Source organism: Theobroma cacao, chromosome 7 (genome assembly GCF_000208745.1).
Source record: "Theobroma cacao cultivar B97-61/B2 chromosome 7, Criollo_cocoa_genome_V2, whole genome shotgun sequence".
NCBI classification, from domain to species: domain Eukaryota; kingdom Viridiplantae; phylum Streptophyta; class Magnoliopsida; order Malvales; family Malvaceae; genus Theobroma; species Theobroma cacao.
The window spans coordinates 140913-159246 of record NC_030856.1 but is presented as its reverse complement, the minus strand read 5'-3'; the positions used below and the strand labels follow the sequence as shown (position 1 = coordinate 159246).

The 18334-nt window shown below is 38.5% G+C and overlaps 4 protein-coding genes across 8 annotated transcripts; 3 read left to right on the top strand and 1 right to left on the bottom strand.

Annotated features, from left to right (window-relative positions):
• On the top strand, nucleotides 2791–8220 carry LOC18593174 (phosphatidylinositol/phosphatidylcholine transfer protein SFH13). Of its 2 annotated transcripts, none has more exons than XM_018124669.1 (15): nucleotides 2791–3183; nucleotides 3699–3784; nucleotides 3892–4195; nucleotides 4335–4434; nucleotides 4687–4953; nucleotides 5364–5441; nucleotides 5519–5623; nucleotides 5711–5760; nucleotides 5849–5948; nucleotides 6087–6185; nucleotides 6279–6392; nucleotides 6482–6650; nucleotides 6873–7267; nucleotides 7371–7445; nucleotides 7837–8220. In XM_018124669.1, the coding sequence occupies exons 2-15, from the start codon at nucleotides 3778–3780 to the stop codon at nucleotides 7855–7857; spliced, it is 1884 nt and encodes a 627-aa protein (XP_017980158.1). In that variant the 5' UTR covers nucleotides 2791–3183; nucleotides 3699–3777; the 3' UTR covers nucleotides 7858–8220. The 2 variants fall into 2 exon arrangements, with proteins under 2 accessions (XP_017980158.1, XP_007020322.2); XM_007020260.2 differs by having other exon boundaries at nucleotides 3694–3784.
• Nucleotides 9602–11788, top strand: LOC18593172 (GPI-anchored protein LORELEI). The gene is made up of 4 exons (XM_018124674.1): nucleotides 9602–9949; nucleotides 10043–10252; nucleotides 10338–10394; nucleotides 11151–11788. Exons 2-4 carry the CDS (start codon nucleotides 10171–10173, stop codon nucleotides 11510–11512), a joined length of 501 nt encoding a protein of 166 aa, XP_017980163.1. The 5' UTR covers nucleotides 9602–9949; nucleotides 10043–10170; the 3' UTR covers nucleotides 11513–11788.
• LOC18593171 (40S ribosomal protein S17-4) lies at nucleotides 12393–14039 on the top strand. The gene is made up of 2 exons (XM_007020257.2): nucleotides 12393–12596; nucleotides 13384–14039. The coding sequence occupies exon 2, from the start codon at nucleotides 13395–13397 to the stop codon at nucleotides 13818–13820; it is 426 nt and encodes a 141-aa protein (XP_007020319.2). The 5' UTR covers nucleotides 12393–12596; nucleotides 13384–13394; the 3' UTR covers nucleotides 13821–14039.
• Nucleotides 14194–18292, bottom strand: LOC18593170 (actin-related protein 8). Of its 4 annotated transcripts, none has more exons than XM_018124671.1 (12): nucleotides 17800–18292; nucleotides 17525–17610; nucleotides 17330–17400; nucleotides 17138–17205; nucleotides 16912–16983; nucleotides 16581–16678; nucleotides 16175–16256; nucleotides 15738–15880; nucleotides 15449–15597; nucleotides 15035–15168; nucleotides 14747–14865; nucleotides 14194–14520 (listed from the first exon to the last, which is right to left on the bottom strand). In XM_018124671.1, the coding sequence occupies exons 1-12, from the start codon at nucleotides 18137–18139 to the stop codon at nucleotides 14443–14445; spliced, it is 1440 nt and encodes a 479-aa protein (XP_017980160.1). In that variant the 5' UTR covers nucleotides 18140–18292; the 3' UTR covers nucleotides 14194–14442. The 4 variants fall into 4 exon arrangements, with proteins under 4 accessions (XP_017980160.1, XP_007020318.1, XP_017980161.1 ...); XM_007020256.2 differs by having other exon boundaries at nucleotides 16912–16973; nucleotides 17787–18282; XM_018124672.1 differs by having other exon boundaries at nucleotides 16912–16973; nucleotides 17800–18279.

Sequence of the window (18334 nt, the reverse complement as noted above, 5' to 3'; positions counted from 1 at the left end):
GCCAAGTTTGTTGCATGGAAACCAATATGGCAGTTATTGTCAGAGACAAAAGCATCACGGGCTTTGAATCCAATTCTTTGACAGAAATTTAATACTTATAGTAAACGCGGGAGGAAGGAAAAGTCACGCACACACTCTTCAAGGATGAAAAAGGTTTGTTTAGAGTGAAAAAACTTAAAAAAGTAGTTTTTGGAATCAGAATCTGCCAATATAAACTGACAGAAAAGCCACCAACAAAGAGAGAAAACACTGCTAGGCATTAGGTAATTCTAGGGATGTTTGCATTTGTCGCTTTCTCGGACATAGGAATGTCTTCAGCCTAGGCCAACACCCCTTAAGACAACATGTTGTGTTTTGATGTACAGAACCAGATTGCACGCAACGCAATCCCTTGGACGATGATGATCGAGAAGACTACTGTTCCTTCTTTTTCAGTAGGTTTCAGGTTATGTAATTAATGAAAGAAAGATGGTATATATGTGGCAGCAGGATAAAGGGGAGGGAAGGGAAGGGAAAGGTCTTCTGATATACGCAGAAAGGGGGAGAGGTATGCCTTGACAGGGACTATTAACTGCTGAGCTTATCTTGGTTTTGGCGATGGAGGTTTGGGGCTGAGCAGGGGCGTTATGTCTTTGTCTTCTTGAGAGTGACTTCTCCACCGACGCTCCCTCTCCAGCCTCCAGCTCTTCCCTGTTTTTTCCTCTCCTGCACCTCGATATCAGAATCAAATCTGGCTGAGTCCCCCACTAGCAACCAAAATATCAACTCTCCCCCTGTCTCTTTCCACCATTTTCCATCTTCATTTCTACTTCCTACAGCTCATATTCATTTACCTCGACCAACAAAACTATAGTCTAATTTGACATTCCTTTTGAGTGCCATTAAAAATTACCCCAAAAAAGAAAAGAAAGCATGTAAAGTTTAGGTCCACGCTCCATAGTGTTCCAAGCACTATCTCCATTGCAATGTGCTCGAAGACGTAGAAAGCATACGGAGTTTTCTGACCACTCAAATGCAATCTTACCCGAAAAAGTTGACCATTTTGATCTTCCTTTTAATTAATTTTTGTGTTTGATTTTGCAATAAGAATGGGCCAAAATCATCGAGCAAAGACGTCATCTTTAAGCTAACTTCATTATATATTCGAAGCTAATGCCTATGGTGCGAATGCAATGAAGTACAAGAAAAACCAAACATTGGCAATGAAGAATGTGTATTACTCCCTTTGCTTTGTTTCTTTTTATTATTTTCATTAACTATATAAGCATAAAAGGGAAAAAATTGCATCAGTTTGATGGCGGCATTTGTTTTGTTGCAGTTTAAGCATTGAAGAGGGTAGCAATGATGACGCTATCATTCTTCCCTCCATCTGAGAAGCTTTCGTGTTTGAATTTAACCATTCCCAAGAACTGTAAAAACCCTCTCCCCCATAAAAGCCCACAATAATTAGATAATGAAAGAATTTTACTTTAACTGACCAACCGTTGGTTTTTCTCTGTTTTTTAGTACTGATGGGATGGGACCATCCATGTAGTTTTGTACTTTTTAACATTCATAAATACACCAAAAAAACAGAACAGCAAAATCCGATATTGGATGCGGCATTAATGTCTCTTGAACCTGTTTCAAGTTCATTGTCAACTAGTAAGTACTGCAGTAGCAACTGATTGAGAAGCAAGATGAAAATTTGTATGTTTCAGATTCAGTTTGATTCCATGCATGGGAGTGTGATTTTGTGATGATGGTGGGGTTTGGGATTGAAATTCCGAAATCTGAGTCCCTGACTGAGACAGCATGGGCTAGTAATTTGGGTACAGGGTCAGGGTGTTAGTTGGCTCGGGCTGCAAGGATTTCCTTATGTTCTTGCATTTGTAATTTTTGTATTGCTACCGAGCCAAGCTTTAAATACCACTGTCTACTAGTAACAGTAGCATTTAACAGTTACAGAGCTTACCATGGATGTGGATTTCTGGCATGTTGCAAATGATGTATCCACCTCCTAGGATTAATAAATAATAATCAATAATCAAAAGACACCTAACATTAATTGCGGCCTGGTAGGAGTTGTGTGTTTTGTAGTCATGGATGATCAACCACGTATGCAGAATAGAGCCAAGTCAGAGGGGATTGTGGGGGATCTTCTCTCAGCCTCTGGTTTGCCACCAAACCCACCCACCTCCCCATTTTAGCCAAAAGAAGGGATGGTGACCTAATACTGGCAAAACTTTGCCTCAACTCTTTTCCTCTCTTCCTAGCAGTCACCTACATCCCCTCTCTACCCTTTTCGAGGTTCTTTGTGTCATCAAAATGATAACATGGCGATGAACAGAGAGAGAAGAACCATGCTAGCTCATGGATATTGAGTTTTGGTGTAGAGACACTTCGAGAGAGTACTGTTGAGTTTCGGATTAAAACTAGAATTATAGTGTCCTATAAATCATTAGCTACTTCTTACTCCATATTTAATCCTATTCGGGTTAGAATGTAACGCTTTGAGAGTTAGAATGAGTATAATAAGAGATCGAAATACGTAAATTTTTTTATTTATTTGATATCTCTACTATTTATGTTACTGTATAAGAATCTGAGCGAAAGAGGTAGAAAAAGGTCAAAAGCAGGAAGCATGCTTTAGCTCCTCAAAAGTCACAGTCACTCCATTCCATATTTGCTGCTGCAGTTACTAATTAATTTCCGTTTAATTTATAGATAAATTAACCAAGAAAAGGCCACGTATGCAAAGCCGAGCTGACAAATAAGAGGAAGCGAAGCAAAGTAAAGCAAAGCAAAGTGAGACGCTCATTTTCTTTCTCTTTCTGTCTCTCGCTGGAACCTTCACCGCCTGCTCTGCCCACCTCCATCCTTTTTCTTCTTCATCTTTTTAGAGAGAGAGAGGGAGAGAGTGAGAGAGAGAGAAGGAAAGAAGAAAAGGGTTTGCGTTTTGTGATTTGTTAAGTGAGAGAAACTGGTGGAAAAGTTAAAAACGATCAATAAAAACCAGATCTTTCGGAAAACATTTTGTTGTTGTTTTTTTTATTCTCCCAGAAAATCCTCTACATTTTCCTGGAAAGTTTCTGCTTTTCGTTTTTGCTGTTGTTTTTTTGGTGTTTTTTCCTTCTCTCTCTCGTTTCTCGAGAGATTTGGTGCGGTTGGGTTGATTCCACGTTCGGTCCCTGGAGTCAGTGGGTGCGTTCTCCTTTCCTTTTTGAATTGAAACTATTGATATAGGAAAAATGAAAAACAGAGGAGGGGGAGATCCGTACGATTGGTGTTGTAATAATTAGCAAGCATTGTAAGAGATTGAATGCGTTGCAGCTTCATCTTATAAGAGCTTGAGTCACTGTTTTTCCACTGTTTCTAATCACCGACTCGTCTCTCCGTTTAAAGCTCACTCTTTTATTCATTTCCTTATTTGTTTTGCTCTACTTTCATTGAAATTTGATGTATTTTTTTAATAGTTCAACAGACACGAAGAGAATTACTAGTCCAGTATATTAGTTTTATTGGATAACGAAGAGAAAAGCTTATTCATTTTTGTCCAGATCTGATCATTCTCTTTATCATTTTTGTCCTGTTTCCACTCTAGTTATATTTTAGGTTTGCTCTTTCATAAATTTTGCTGCTTTAGTTACTGCTTCTTAATGCCAAATGATGAGTTTCTGCTTCTGTTCTCTAATTGTTTGCCACAATGTGCAGAACAGAACATGATGGTTTTATTTCTTTTCTATTAAGCACTGCTAGCTTCAAAGATCAAAGCTTTTACTTTTGCAAATTGCTGAGATGTCAGGTATATTAATAATATATGTGTGCTACTTCATGAAATGCTTTTCTTCTTTTTGACTTGTTAGTGTCAGCCCTGTTTAATTTTACTTTGGTTTTATCAATATTGCCTAGGGGCGGAAGAAATTGGGGTGAATGATGAAAGCAGAGACAGAAGGTCTGATTTTGACAACTCTGAAGATGAGAGGAGAAGATCCAAGATTGGGAATCTGAAAAAGAAGGCCATAAATGCGTCCAACAAGTTTACTCATTCCCTTAAGAAAAGAGGGAAGAGGAAAATCGATTACAGGGTCCCTTCTGTATCCATTGAGGATGTCAGAGATGCAAAAGAGGAGAGTGCTGTTCATGAATTGCGTCAGAAACTTCATCATAAGGGTTTGTTGCCTCCTAGGCATGACGATTATCATTCTTTGTTGAGGTCAGTTGGTGGTTTCAAACACCTAGTTGTAAGCCTTTACCATATTAAACCAGCAAATTTGGCCGCTCGATTTGTTAAAGGTTTCACATTATACCTGGCCAACTTAAGTGTGCTGAGAAGTACTACTTTTAACTTGTAGATTCTTGAAAGCTAGAGAGTTTAACATTGAAAAAACAATCCAGATGTGGGAAGACATGCTTAATTGGAGGAAAGAGTTCGGAACGGACACCATTTTGGGGGTGAGAAATGTAAACTTTGTTCTATCTATTTCATTGCATGTTCGCTAAAGCTGGAAAAGAGTTAACAAGCCAAACCGCAAATCAATGGCTTGCATAATATTTGATGAGGCCAAATAGTTTTCTGGCATCTTAGAATTTTATGTTACTCTCATGATTATTATGCACAGTTTATAATAGCTAGGATTATGTTTTCGTGCAGTATCCTTTTATTGTATAAGTTTAACCTTTTTTTTTGAGTCAATCAATACTTAGGATTTCGAGTTTGAAGAGCTGGAAGAAGTATTGCAATATTATCCCCAAGGATACCATGGAGTTGACAAGGAAGGAAGACCTGTTTACATTGAGCGGCTTGGGAAAGCCCATCCCAGTAGGCTTATGCGTATCACCACCATAGATCGGTATTTGAAGTACCATGTCCAAGAGTTTGAGAGAGCTCTGTTAGAGAAATTCCCTGCTTGTTCAATTGCAGCAAAGCGACAAATCTGTTCAACAACTACTATATTGGATGTACAAGGACTGGTATTTGACTCTTATCTTTGACAGCCTTTAACAAGTTGAAGATTTGACAACATTACATATAGCATTATGGCAGAACTTTGCTAGCTTTTTTTTTTTTGTTTGAAAAGCAACTTTGCCAGCTTTGTAGCTTTTAGAAATCTTTGCATTGCCAATGTACACAGTATTTTTCTTTTTTATATAGGTCTAGCACTAGAACTGAATACAAGTGCTGCATTTCACTTTAATTTTTGCTATGCCCCCACTTCACCGATGACTTAAACCGTGCCACTAATGGACTGTGCAATAGGGCCAGTCCTACTTACTGTGGAATGTTGAAATATTTTCTTCCTCTAGTGGTGGCTGTTTTGAGTCATTTACAGCAACCCGATGGTGGACTTATAATTGGTAATTAAATGTTGTTTCTAATGTAGGGCATGAAGAATTTTAGCAGGACTGCTGCAAATCTTTTGGCTGCCATGACTAAAATAGACAACAGCTATTACCCTGAGGTATGCAATACAATCCAATCATATTTTTACTTTCTGTTGCTAATTGGTATTTAATTCTTTTTTGTATGGCTTTACAGACATTGCACAGAATGTACATAGTCAATGCTGGTCCTGGATTCAAAAAGATGCTTTGGCCTGCTGCTCAAAAATTTCTTGATGCAAAGACAATCGGAAAGATAAATGTAAAGGATATGGCTTTAGGCATTCTTTTTTTTTATTTCCCTTTTCTTGCCCTCTAGATGACTCAATTTTTCATTTACAAATTTCAGGTTTTGGAGCCCAAGTCTCTGGGTAGGCTACAGGAGATCATTGACTCTAGGTCTGTTTATTATCTGTTTATTCTTACCTGCAAGAGAATTCAACCTATGATTACTCCTAAGTCCTTTCCTTTTCTTCACCTCTTTCAGTCAGTTGCCGGACTTCTTAGGAGGGTCATGCACTTGCTCTACAGATGGAGGGTGCCTTAGATCCAATAAAGGTCCATGGAATGATCCAGAGATAATGAAGGTAGCCATCCCTTCAATCAAAGTAGTTTTGTTTATATAATATGCTGCTTCTTCCTCTTAAACATGAAATGTTTGTTAGACATGATTTTAGGTTTTACTCAACTTTTATCTGGAGATTAACATGTGGTTGTGTCGATAGCTTGTACATAATGCGGAAGCAACATTTGTGAGGCAAATCACCAGAGTATCTAATGACCAGCATAAATATGACTCTTATGTTCAGACACGGTCATTAAAGGTAAGTGTTAAAGTCTATTGATCATTGAGCTCAATAATGTTCTGTGATTATATCTTCTATGCAGGTCAATTGACACATAATCTGTTATGTCAGGGAAGGGCTAGCAACACATCAACAGCAGAGTCTGGTTCAGATATTGACAACCAGTGTTCTCCAATTGGACAAAGAAGCTCTGCATTTCCTTGTTTGGCACCAGTTCATGAAGAAGTGAGTTGCAAAAGCAGTATTCTGTTTCATTGTGGTTACTAATGTGTGTTTTTGTGCCTTTTGAATAAAATTGATTGTGATTTATGCAGATGAGGGTATCCGATCCAAATGCTTACTATAGTTGTGATGATAGTTTCCCTCTGGTTGAGAAAACTATAGAAAGTGACCAAGGACCACTGTATTCCCTAGATCAGTTGCGTAATTCCAGTAACGTGGATAGCCAATCTCACAAACAGGCATCTTCTTCGTATTCAGAAGGTATTTAAAATGCTATTTTATTACAGTAATCAGTTGTCTTCTTCCTGGAGGATACTTTAAGTTTTTCATTGTTTATGGTTTATTTGATGGTATATGGACAGTGTTTCTTGTTCACTATCTGGTTTCACAGATAGGATATAGATATTCACCATATAGTTGACGGATGTTTTGTTATAGTCCCTACGCATGGGATTTATTTTCTAAGTTGATGTTAAACTTCAGGAACATCAGTCAGCCATTGGTTTGACACTGTCAAGGAAAGGGTTGGGAGAAGGAATATTCATTCTGTGGCAAAAATGTTAATAGCTTTATTGGTCAGACTGGCTGCTTTCATTCGTACTGTTCGATTTGAATCTTGGAGAAAGCCAAACAACATTCATCCTTCGAGTGCAATGGAATCCAGCAACACAAATAGCCATTCAAATTCACCAGCAGCTGAAGCTGTTAATGAAGAAGACCGTGTCCTTCCATGTATAGAGCGTCTTCAGAAACTAGAGAAAGCATTTGAGGAGCTTAGCAACAAGCCTGCTGGAATTCCCGTAGAAAAGGAGAAAATGCTTATGGATTCTCTGGACCGGATCAAATCTGTCGAGTTTGACCTTGAGAAAACAAAGAGAGTATGGCTCATCTTACTTGCTTTATAACAGTCAGAGGTTCGAGGACTGGACTTTGATTTCAATGATCACAATTTTTTGTTTTGACGATGGTGTCATTTTACAGGTTCTACATGCTACGGTGATGAAGCAACTTGAGATTGCAGAGTTGCTGGAAAATATACGTGAGTCTAAAAGTCAAGTAAGTTCCATTCTCCATCGAGTAGTATATTCCACAGTATTGCAATCTTGAACTTGATCCTGTATTCTGGTGTTTAGAAGGCTTGAATTTCTAGGAGATTGCAAATGTGTTTTAGAACCCTTTCCTGTGATAGGGTTGCTTGTTGGCTTCACACCAAATGAAAAACAATTCAAGACCCTACTTTGCTTTAACTTTCTATCAATTGTTTGGATAGGCAAACCACCCCCTTGTCTGCTTATTGAAAAGAAAAATGATAGATGTGTATGAAAGATGAGCTCGAGCTATGATTTAGAGTTCCAAATTCCGATTTATTATCTTGGTGTTCATGCATTCTTTTCAAGTCATCGTTTTCTTCCACTAATACTGATGGTTGTCGGCATACTTGTTGCAGCAACGAAGATTATTCTGTTGAATGTATGGAGATTGGCCATGCAGACAGAGTGGAGCTATAGGAGGGTTGATGCCAGACAAAGTACGCCATCGGGGGCCATCTTTGTTCGTGGCACGTGGATGAAACATGGGGTGGACGCTTTCTTTTTTAGCTTCTTCATCTCCTTTTAACCCCTACCACATGACTGAAGTTACTGTTGAGCTGTACGGATTTTTTTCCAAAGCACAGCTTTGAAACAGTGGAGAGAGTAAAGAGAAATATAAATGAAATATCTTCTTACATGCGGCATGCTTTTCTTTTCCTTTTTCTTTCTGTTCAAATGAATATAGCCATGTCCTACTTAATGTAAACACTGAGCATTGTGAATGAAATTTTGAATCCTAACTTGGGTGATATACCAGTTCTCATCTTTCCATGGAGAACGCCACCAACCATCATTCCAAGGGTACATAGAGTAGATACTGTTTCCTCTTTAACCCGAGTTCCCTGCAAGTTCGAGGCACAAATTTCCCTTGCATTTGTGGGCTACAAGTGATGAGGCCTGCTCACATGGTCCAAGTTCAATTTCAGCATCTCTCCCCATCATTCAACTTGGGTTTCCTTCAAGCGCTAAAGGTACAGGTCAGGCCATCTGGTGGAGCTGAAAGGATCCACCTGGAACCCTCGAAGCGATCCGAGACATTGATCTGGTAAGACTTTGGATCTTTAGTGATTAGCCGACCGTGCAAATGGAAGAACGTATGCAGGCTAAGGATGATGCGAGCATTGATGCTTTCATGATGAGAAAGTGCAAGACCAGCACAAAGACCTTGCCGTGTACGTGCTGCACTTTCTTTCCGCCAAAATGAAGATTCTTGACGACATCCAAGCCTTCCCGGATTCATATCGTTAGGGAGGTCTTGCCACAGCCTTGCTGTGTTTGGTGGGTTAGCAGAGGCTCTCTTGACCATTGTTTTTCTGTTTTGCCTTCTCGTCGCCTTGCTTTGTCATGCTTATACCCCAACTCAATGAATCACTACTATTTAGAAGAAAAATTAAACAGTTTCAAATTCAGGACTTGGTGGGAAGGCAGGTTGGCAGAGACAGAGTTGACAGATATGAAACCAGAAGACGTGGCCTCTAAGAACAAGACAGCTGACTTTTGTTCATGCGTCTAACTATCTAAAGTCTAACCCAAACCCAAAAGAATCATCGAAGTATTGATTTGTTGCTCGTGATGTCATTCACTCATTAATTGTAAAGATAGTCGTAAATAATGAATTTGGTAATCCTTTGTAGATGTTCGAATTAAAATGAAAAAAAATGAAATAAAAGAAAGGTGGAATGATATTCCTTCTTGTGTTTGTTTTCTTCCTTTGCATGGCTGGTTCTAGCTAGAAAGCTGACCAAGCATGTAGGTTATATATTGCCACTTCACCTAGTCCATCAAATGGAGTAAATAAGCAGGTTAAGGTCTTGCATTTATTGTGCCAAAACTGTTATGAATCCAATCCAACTGTATTAAATTTAAGGTTGGCGCACAAGAATTATGCCGTCCATGTGATTTTTGGACCCAAAGCATGGCAAATTTATGAGTTGAATGAAGGTAAAATTAACGAGCTGAACAAACTAATCAAAAGAGACAACATCTACTTCTTATCCTGTGGATGAAACTGAAGTCTTAGAATTGGTCCTCACATTTTGAGGGAAGGGGGGAATTCAACTCATTTGATTAGTATTCTAAATATTATATAGTTCAGTGCCGAGAATTACAATTGACGACAAATTCCCGCTGTCCATAGTTTCCACAATGAGTTGCTTTTCTTTTTCCAGGAAAGAGAGGAGAAGGCGGATAGTGAGTGAATTACCCTCTTGACCCTTTCTTTTGTAATAGTACCACTAACTTTTACCATAACCATCTTTGAATCAGATGATCTCGTTCTCATCAGCTAGTCGTCGAATCGGTCAACAAACAGGACAGTCCTGAGGTGAGAGACAGTGTCTTAAAACGGTGAGTAAATCTTAATCTTATGTTATGGAAGTGTTAGCCTTGGGACAGTAGGAGTTGAAGCAAATAAGGCAGACCCCACTTCACCCCAGTTTTCGCGTTTTTGGCTGTAATCCATTTTCAATCGTAAGCAAAACACGACCTTCTCTGTCTCTCTTTATTTTATTCATTCCAACTTCAATCTTCAAAGTTCTGAGCTTTCTGTTGTTTGAATTCCAGAAGAGAAGAGCAACAGAAGCTTGCTTCGCTATTGCTCTGCCACATAAGAGAATCAGATCTGTTTGCTCTCTTTTTGTTAACCCAACAGCAAAAACCCTTAAAGAAACAAACCAAAAGAAACAAAAAGGATGATGGGGAGAGAAAAGTGTGTCTCTTTGTTTGCAGTTTTCTTCCTTATGTTGGGGGTCTCTGCTTCCACTTCAATTTCAGGTATTCATCAAAAAGAAAATTTCTTTAAATTCTACAGCTTCTGAATCTATCAGTCACCATCTAATATGTGATGATCTGGATGCAGATGGTGTCTTTGACTCTTTCACTACTACAGGAAGGAACCTCCTTCAGGCCAAGAAAGGTTTTTTTATTTTCTTTTTCTCTATAATACCACCCTTTAAATTTTACTTTTTTTTCTGGGATTAATTTTGTTTAGAATTTGATAAAGCATTTGCTGCCAGATCTAATGGCTTGAAAGTTTTTTTTTTCTTGGTGTGAGCCTGTTTGAGATCTTCTTTCTTTAATACTCGAGTTTGATGGATGTGCCACACAAATGATTAAGCTGTAAATCTTCGGATGATGGGATTCTGCTTATTTAGAATCTTCACCAGGGAGAGAAAGGGATGGAAGGGGACTTTCCATCTCTTATTTTCTTTTCTAGAAGCTCTGGCACAGAAATTATTTTCTTGCTTTTTCCATTCTGCTTTTATTTAAAGCCATCACCATCACAAAACTTTCATTTGACAATATACCAAAATGATTTCCATGATATCCAAAGCGAGAAAGCTGCAGATCAAGGCCTTTACCTTCATAGATGCTTTATGCTGCAATGACTTAAAATGCTATCAGACACTGTTTTTCTTGGTTCATCTTATATTTTAAGAGCACCTTTATCAATGGAGCAAGTTGCAGAGCTTATCAAGCCATTAATTTCCCTGCTTGTTTTCTGTTTTCTGCTTATTCATCGGAGACCACTGTTTAAAAATGTTGATTCCATCTTAAGATCTCTTGGAACTTATTGATGATAGCTTGAGAGCAAACTTTTTGTTGAGTTCTGTTGTTTAACTATGGAAGGATATTAAACATGATATATACTGTTTTGCTGCTTTATCTACAGCTTGCCCGGTTAACTTTGAGTTTCTGAACTACACAATTATCACAAGCCGATGCAAAGGACCTCAGTATCCACCTGATCAATGTTGTTCAGCATTCAAGGACTTTGCTTGCCCGTATGCAGAACAGATCAATGACTTGACAACCGATTGTGCTTCAACTATGTTCAGCTACATTAATCTTTACGGGAAATATCCTCCAGGCCTTTTCGCTAGCGAGTGTCGTGAAGGGAAAGAAGGGCTTGCATGCCCTGCATTATCGCCATCATCATCAGAAAATGCCAGTGGTAGTCAGCTAATATCTAATCCATCGCTGCTGCCAATGGCCACAGCTGGCATCCTAGTGTTTCTATTCATGTTGTTATGAAAGCCTGCAAGTGAATTTCATTTATTATAATTGTTTACTTATATTATTTTTACCCCCACTTTTAACCTTGTGAAGAGTACAGTAGTTCCATACCTCACGTTCTTCAGCCATGCTTTTTCTTTGTACTCGGAAATTTAATTGATGTACATCATTGGAATGCTACTCCCAAGTCCCAATAGTTGTGGGGAAACAGGCTTTCAGTTGTAATTTGCAGCCATCAAATGAGTTTATGCTTTTCCTGTGTGATATGAGATGCAAGCATTCTCTATGTTGGTATGGATTGGGTGTCCTTTGGCTATGAATGGTATCTCCTTCCATCTCCTTCCCGAGCTTTGGAGCCTCTATCTAATGGATTCATCTTACTTCATGGAGGAATCTATCCTGAAAACATCTCAGGATCTGACACAAAAATCCATCTCCCCCAAAAGAGAAAATTAGATTTGTCATCTCTACAGTGCTTAGAAGTAAGATATCCAAAGTTATCTTCTCAGTAATTACGGTCCAACAAACAATTACATCAGAACCTATAGGTGGACATGGTTTGTGGCAAAGCAATGATCATGGAATGCATGCTGCCATTACCAATTCTTTTCTTATCAATTGCCATTGCCCTTTTTCCATCAATTTGCTCATAACTACAATCTAACACAAATGCGTTGGACATTGGAGGAAATTTTAAAATATTTATTTAATCTAAAAAAGTATTAACATACACAAAGCCATAAAAGCCCCATGGCTTAACAATAGGCAATTCACATTTCTATGCCACATCCACGTAATTTTTTTTTTCTAATTCAAAGTCAAGGACTTGATTGCAAATTTTTCAAAAGAAAGACTTTAATTATGTAAAAGGATAAAAATAAAAGGATTCAATTGCATGGTCACATAGAGATCACGGGCCAACAAAAAATTATTGAAAAGTCGAAAAACCCTAACGAGATTAACGGCGTCCAAAGTCCGGAGCTTTATAATCCAAGCTGTTGGCGGTGGGTTTGCTTTCTCTCGTGTGGCAGCCGCAGCCTCAGTCTCTTAGTTGATCTCAGGCGTCCCTGCTTCCTCACCTTCCCCTGTTGCCTTTACCAAGGTACGTTCACGTTCTTCTCTTCGTTGTTTGATTGGTTACTCAGAAAATGTTGCAAACTAGAAAAAGAGAAGGAAAAGAAAAGAAAAGAAACGAAAGCACAACTTTTGTTTTTATATGCTGTTGCTACTTCGTCTTGTGTAAAGCGAAAAGTTACTCCTTTGTATCCAAAATACACAGTGTTGAAAAGGCCACAACACAATGCATTGATCAATTTGATTGCTGGGGGAAATATGAAAAATGTGTTTCCTTTCTTTGGGTGGTTTTGAAAATTCTGTGTCTTTGTTCTGAGATGTGATGGGAAAGGAATTTGGCTTAACTTGATGTATCATAGGCTTGTAGTTTCATTCACTTTAGCAAATGGCTTAGGGTGTTGTTCTTATTGTTTGTACTGATTGTAGCCTTATTCTTGGTCCTCTGCCGAAATTGTTTGCTTCTGTTTTGCATTCTTCATGGTACTGATAACAAAGATCGTAACCCGCTAATTAAATTGTTTCCTATCTGGACTTTGATGGTCTTTGAAGAACCTTCATGCTTGGTTTGTATGTTTTTTTTTTTTCAGAGGAATTTGATCTATTTTCATGTTGAACATGCTTCAATGTTCTCAAAATATTAACTAATACCATAGTCTAGCCCTTATTCATTTTGCAAACTTGTTGGCCTGATTGCATTATCTTTTCCCCCCTCAATTTGAGGTTTTTTGTTTCTACTTTATCTATATCTCTTTCATTTCTAAAGGTGAAACCCAGAATCATAATAGATTCGTTCTTTGTTTGTCTTCTCTTTGCAGGAACAGCTAAGATGGGTCGTGTTCGCACCAAGACAGTGAAAAAGTCCTCACGTCAGGTCATTGAGAATTACTACTCTCGCATGACCTTGGACTTCCACACCAACAAGAAGATTGTTGGGGAGGTTGCTCTCATTCCTACAAAGCGCCTTCGTAACAAGATTGCTGGCTTCTCTACACACTTGATAAAGCGCATTCAGAAGGGTCCAGTTCGTGGCATTTCACTCAAGCTACAAGAAGAAGAGCGTGAGCGTCGCATGGACTTTGTTCCTGACGAGTCAGCTATTAACACTGATGAAATCAAGGTTGACAAGGAGACTCTTGACATGCTTTCTGCTCTTGGCATGGCTGATATTCCTGGCCTTGTTGAAGTTGAACCACAGGCTATGATTGCTCCCCCAGTTTTTGGTGGCCCGGGTGGTGCTGGTAGGAGATACTGAGATTATTGAGCTGTGCAGGTCGATTTGAGACTAAACAAGTTTTGATGGTGTTACTTAATATTGTTGCTACTAGTGAATTTTTTTTTTTTGGGATAATATGGCACATTGGGCTTTTTTTAATGTTGAATTTGGATACAAATGTTACTTAAAAGTTCATTGAATTGATGATGGCAATCTCTCATATGATTTTTGGTTTTCAATCAAGTAATTGGTTTAATATCTTGACGTGGTTTGGTGGACATCTTAAGGAAGTTTGCTATGGAAGGATTATTGTGTTGCTTTTGAACAGATGAATGACTTCACAACTCATTGTTCTTCAACCTTGTTCAGCCATACTAATCTTTATGTAAATGACGAGCAATGAACAGCAGAATTTTGGCTATGGATGCTTACACTATAATAAATTGTATTAATAATAAAGTTTCCATAAAATAATAATTAAAGAAAGAAGAAAAACAGTTCAGTTGCGTTTCCCCGCTCTCAATCCAAGGGCAATTTGTCAGTGGAACAAAAAAAAATGACAGTAGCTTATTCATGCCACGCTCAGTCTGGACTCCTGCCAAGACTGCTTCATGCTTATACAAGAATGAGGAAGATGCCCGACTTCTGGGGAGCCTGATATTCACCAAATTAGGGTTACTCTGGACTTACGTCGGAACTGCTTCTTTGTTATGCACCAGGACCCTGGGAAGGTGCTTAACTGCAAAATCATAGACACATGTTAAGAGATGGAAACAAGTTGCAAGTTTCAATGTATGCAACATCAAGGCTAATACCTGTGAAACATCGAATTAATCTCATGTTGATTGAATGGAAATCATATTTCAATGCAAGGGAACTCCAATAATAACTATTTCACGTGAACTTACGGTTCTTACATATTTTTGTACACTAAACATGTTCACTGATGGAGTTAAGTAGCTTACATTGCTGATAAACTTTGCTCCAAACCATGCGGTATCTGCACCATGAGGAGGAGGGATGACTTTTATTCCATTCGACAGGGAAGGGGGAAGAAACTCATGTAGTTCCTTTTCTAACCTTCCTGGGAACAGTTAAACATACACAAATGTCAGAGATCATTCTAGTCAATTAACTTCAGCTACCTTTCTTTTCACTGGCAGAGGGTTTGGAAGATTATAATTTATCTTACATCCAACAATTCTCAAAATTAAAACAAAAGGAATGAAAACGACTGAAAATGCAGATTCTACCTGCAAGTCCTGGTAAACATGCAGTTCCCCCTGACAGAACTATAGTCTTAAACCAAGCATCATCACCTGTCAATTCTGCAGTATGACAATGCTCCATGCAAAGTGCTACTGCATGATGCAATCCCATAGCATGCCTGTACCAACATATTTATAAACATTCAATATTTTCTTTCCTTTATTGTATTTTTCCTTAAGAGTATTTCGTTTTTGAATCATTTGCAAGATGTCCATTAGATCTCAAGAAATCTTAGATAGTTCATACACATTAAATCTTTTCTTGATTTGTATTTTCCTTTAGGGTATTTCATTTAGAATTATTTGCAAGGCATCAATAAGGTCTCAAGATTAGCACTTGTGGTCTTCCTTATGAACCCAAGATGAATTGTTTTATTAATGCTATTATTACAGACTTACACTCCTGCAATACGTGGCTGAAATAAGATCTCTCCAGTTTGAAAGCGTTCCTTTGAAAGAGTAAACCACCCCTCTGCTGGAACCTCCAATGATGCTTGGATATCTTTTGATAGTTCTGTTTTATAATCAGCAGCAACATAGCATAGGTTCTGCATTTTAATGAAACTTAAAGAGCATCAAAAGCCTTGAACGAGCAAGTAACTAATTACAGCAGAAAGGAAAAAGAAAAGGTCTTGCGTGAACTTCAAGTGGTAAGCACCATCCAAAATTGTAGAAGATTACAGCATACCTCTTTTAGTGTCCGCACGGTGTACAATGATTCAAAGTTAATATTGTTCTGCTGCATGAGTTCCCTGAGGAATCCTGTGAGTTTCAATGCTCCCAGCCCAATGACTTCAACACCCACCTTACGCATAACTTTACCATGTAAAACTATAAAACAAAAATACAGAAACCATATAAAATCGAATTCAATTATTTCTGTGCTGAAAACAGAAAGTAGAGAAATAATCAACTTGGCAGAAAAGAAATCACATTGATTAGTTTTTTTAATCCCCTTTATAACGGGACAAAAAAGAAAATGAAGGATATAAGAGATTGTCATGCAAAAAAAGAAATCAGAAAAAATTATAATAAACGCATTGATAAATCACCATTAATGCTTAAGGATTATTCACATATCAAACAGAAAATGATGAAAAAACTTGAGACAAGTCATGCGCTTACTTGGAACAACAGATGTGACTTGGAAACCAACGTTAACAACAATTCCAGATGTTCGTCTTGCTGCATACAGAGCTAAAGTAGCCTGCACAAACCTCATGCATATGTCATTGAGTTAAGATCAAAGGAATAACAAAAGACTCTGTTTCTGAGGGGCTAAGTTGGAAAGAAATCAGCATTTCCACAGATGATTAAGAAAAAGAAACATAAATCATCAGCATTTCAAGTATGGAAATAGATGAAAGATACATTCAACTTGCATTGTTCATAAGCTTTAAGAGAGGGAATAAGCATTGTCACCAATCAAGTTCCTTGTGCATTTTTTTCCCTTTATGCCTCTTTCTGTTTTGGTTGTTTCTTTAAAGAACAATAGTAATCAGTAGACAAATCTAGAGATACAATGATGTACCTGATTGACAGCACAAACAGCAGGAACATTCATGTTAAATAAGACTGTGTGGATGGCTTCTTTAAGCTGCCTTCTTGATGCTTTGGCAGATTCAGTATCTGCAGTAATCAAAATACATCCACAAGGAAGGTTATTAACAGAAATTAAATAGCAACAAAGCCACAATTTAAAAAGCATGCAACAAAATGGAAGTGGCGAGGAGCAAAGGTCTAAAAGTCCGTATAGCTCTCAAGAGAGTATTCCTTATACAGTATTCCAACAAAATCATGACATGGGTTTCCATAATTAAGCATTCAAAATTATGATAAAGCAGACAAACATAGCAGCTAACCATCATAATGGCATATTGGAAGGGAGAGGAGAATTGGCTGAGTGTGTGGTTTAACCTGCATCCTGTACAAGACTACATCATCAAATTCACATATCAAAGAGTGAGTTGACTTGAGTGATGCGACATGCACATGCCCCACGTGAAAGAGAGGTTTAAAAATTAGAGGAAAGCAAACTAAAGGGATGAGCAATTGCAGATTAGACTGAAAAATAACAACACAACAAACCTGCTATAAATAGTTGCAAAAAAATGTCGAAGTCTAGAATACATGGGAGATTCGATGTTACCAAACTCCTGACACATCGAGGTCAAAGACAAATTTTAAGTTAACATTATGTCTATACATATACAAGGAAGCTGAAGACGTATCTAACAACAGAATGGGATTTCCCCACATTCTCTGAAATTACAGGCTCACCAGAAATGTTGCAGACCGCCCGGATGGACAAGCATATTTGCTCCAACCGAACTTGCAATAGCCAGAACCACCTTTTTCAGGTTATGAAAGGAGAAAAGAAAACAAAAAAGAAGATAAACATCAAGAATAGTGAGGAAAAAGAGACCAGCTATGTCTGTTTCAGATTCCACAGTATAAAGGATGATAAGTAGTTACCATCGATAATAACAGAACCAGGGACTTGTGAACGCTGACCATAAATGCGCATGAAAGATAACTCCCCTGTCTGACTTGGGAATGTTCTGAAAAAAAAAATCACAATACACTTGGTTCAATTATTCCCACACTGAAGAAGAAATTCCAAGAGGAAGTCCTGACAAAGTTAAAATGAATGATTCTGTTTCATTCAAAGCATAATTCGAGCAGAAAAAAGGGGTGTGCTTGGTGGGAAAGAATAGGAAAGCAAAGGGCGACGAACTGGAGAGGATAACCGGATCTCAAGTTCAACTCGGCAAAGAAAACAGAGTCCCAAGGGTCGTGGTGGTGATTCTGGAGAAAGTACATCCATAGTCGATTATCAGACACAAGCAATCTCCAGGCTCTGTTGACGCAGCTCAGCTTAACGGCGTCCTTGGGTCCCACCAACCTGACTATCTGCACCAGAATATCCAGCGGAATCTCATCGAACAGCGCTCCCAACGATGAAGACTTCGTCGTAATAGTTGACGAAGAAGCATCAGCTATTCGAGTGGCTCGGTGGGTGGCTGAGTCGGAGTTTGAACAGGAACGATTGGACACTGATTCCCAGACCTTCCTGAGCAACGTAGCCATAGCCTTAGTGCTGTCTGAATTTTGAGAAAAGAGAAGATTTTTCTTATGTCGGAATCACACAATGATCTGAATTCAGATGAGATGGGAAGTCACCAAGTTAGGCGAGGGTGAACGCTCCTTTCTGCTTCTGCCCGCTGGTTGACGATGACGTGGAAAGAAACGGTAATGACACGTGGGGACTGGATAGGTTTGCAA

Bases quoted from the DNA above. Each gene is read 5' to 3' on its own strand.
- LOC18593171 (XM_007020257.2), top strand. From the start codon at position 13,395: ATGGGTCGTGTTCGCACCAAGACAGTGAAAAAGTCCTCACGTCAGGTC.
- LOC18593174 (XM_018124669.1), top strand. The intron at 5,761-5,848 runs GTCTGTTTATTA...CACCTCTTTCAG, and splicing joins CAGGAGATCATTGACTCTAG to TCAGTTGCCGGACTTCTTAG. The intron at 5,949-6,086 runs GTAGCCATCCCT...TTGTGTCGATAG, and splicing joins ATGATCCAGAGATAATGAAG to CTTGTACATAATGCGGAAGC.
- LOC18593170 (XM_007020256.2), bottom strand. From the start codon at position 18,139: ATGGCTACGTTGCTCAGGAAGGTCTGGGAATCAGTGTCCAATCGTTCC. The intron at 17,611-17,786 runs GTTCGTCGCCCT...TTTTTTTTTCAG, and splicing joins AGATCCGGTTATCCTCTCCA to AACATTCCCAAGTCAGACAG. The intron at 14,866-15,034 runs GTAGAATCTGCA...AACTGTTCCCAG, and splicing joins ATGTTTACCAGGACTTGCAG to GAAGGTTAGAAAAGGAACTA.
- LOC18593172 (XM_018124674.1), top strand. From the start codon at position 10,171: ATGATGGGGAGAGAAAAGTGTGTCTCTTTGTTTGCAGTTTTCTTCCTT. The intron at 10,253-10,337 runs GTATTCATCAAA...ATCTGGATGCAG, and splicing joins TGCTTCCACTTCAATTTCAG to ATGGTGTCTTTGACTCTTTC. The intron at 10,395-11,150 runs GTTTTTTTATTT...CTTTATCTACAG, and splicing joins CCTCCTTCAGGCCAAGAAAG to CTTGCCCGGTTAACTTTGAG.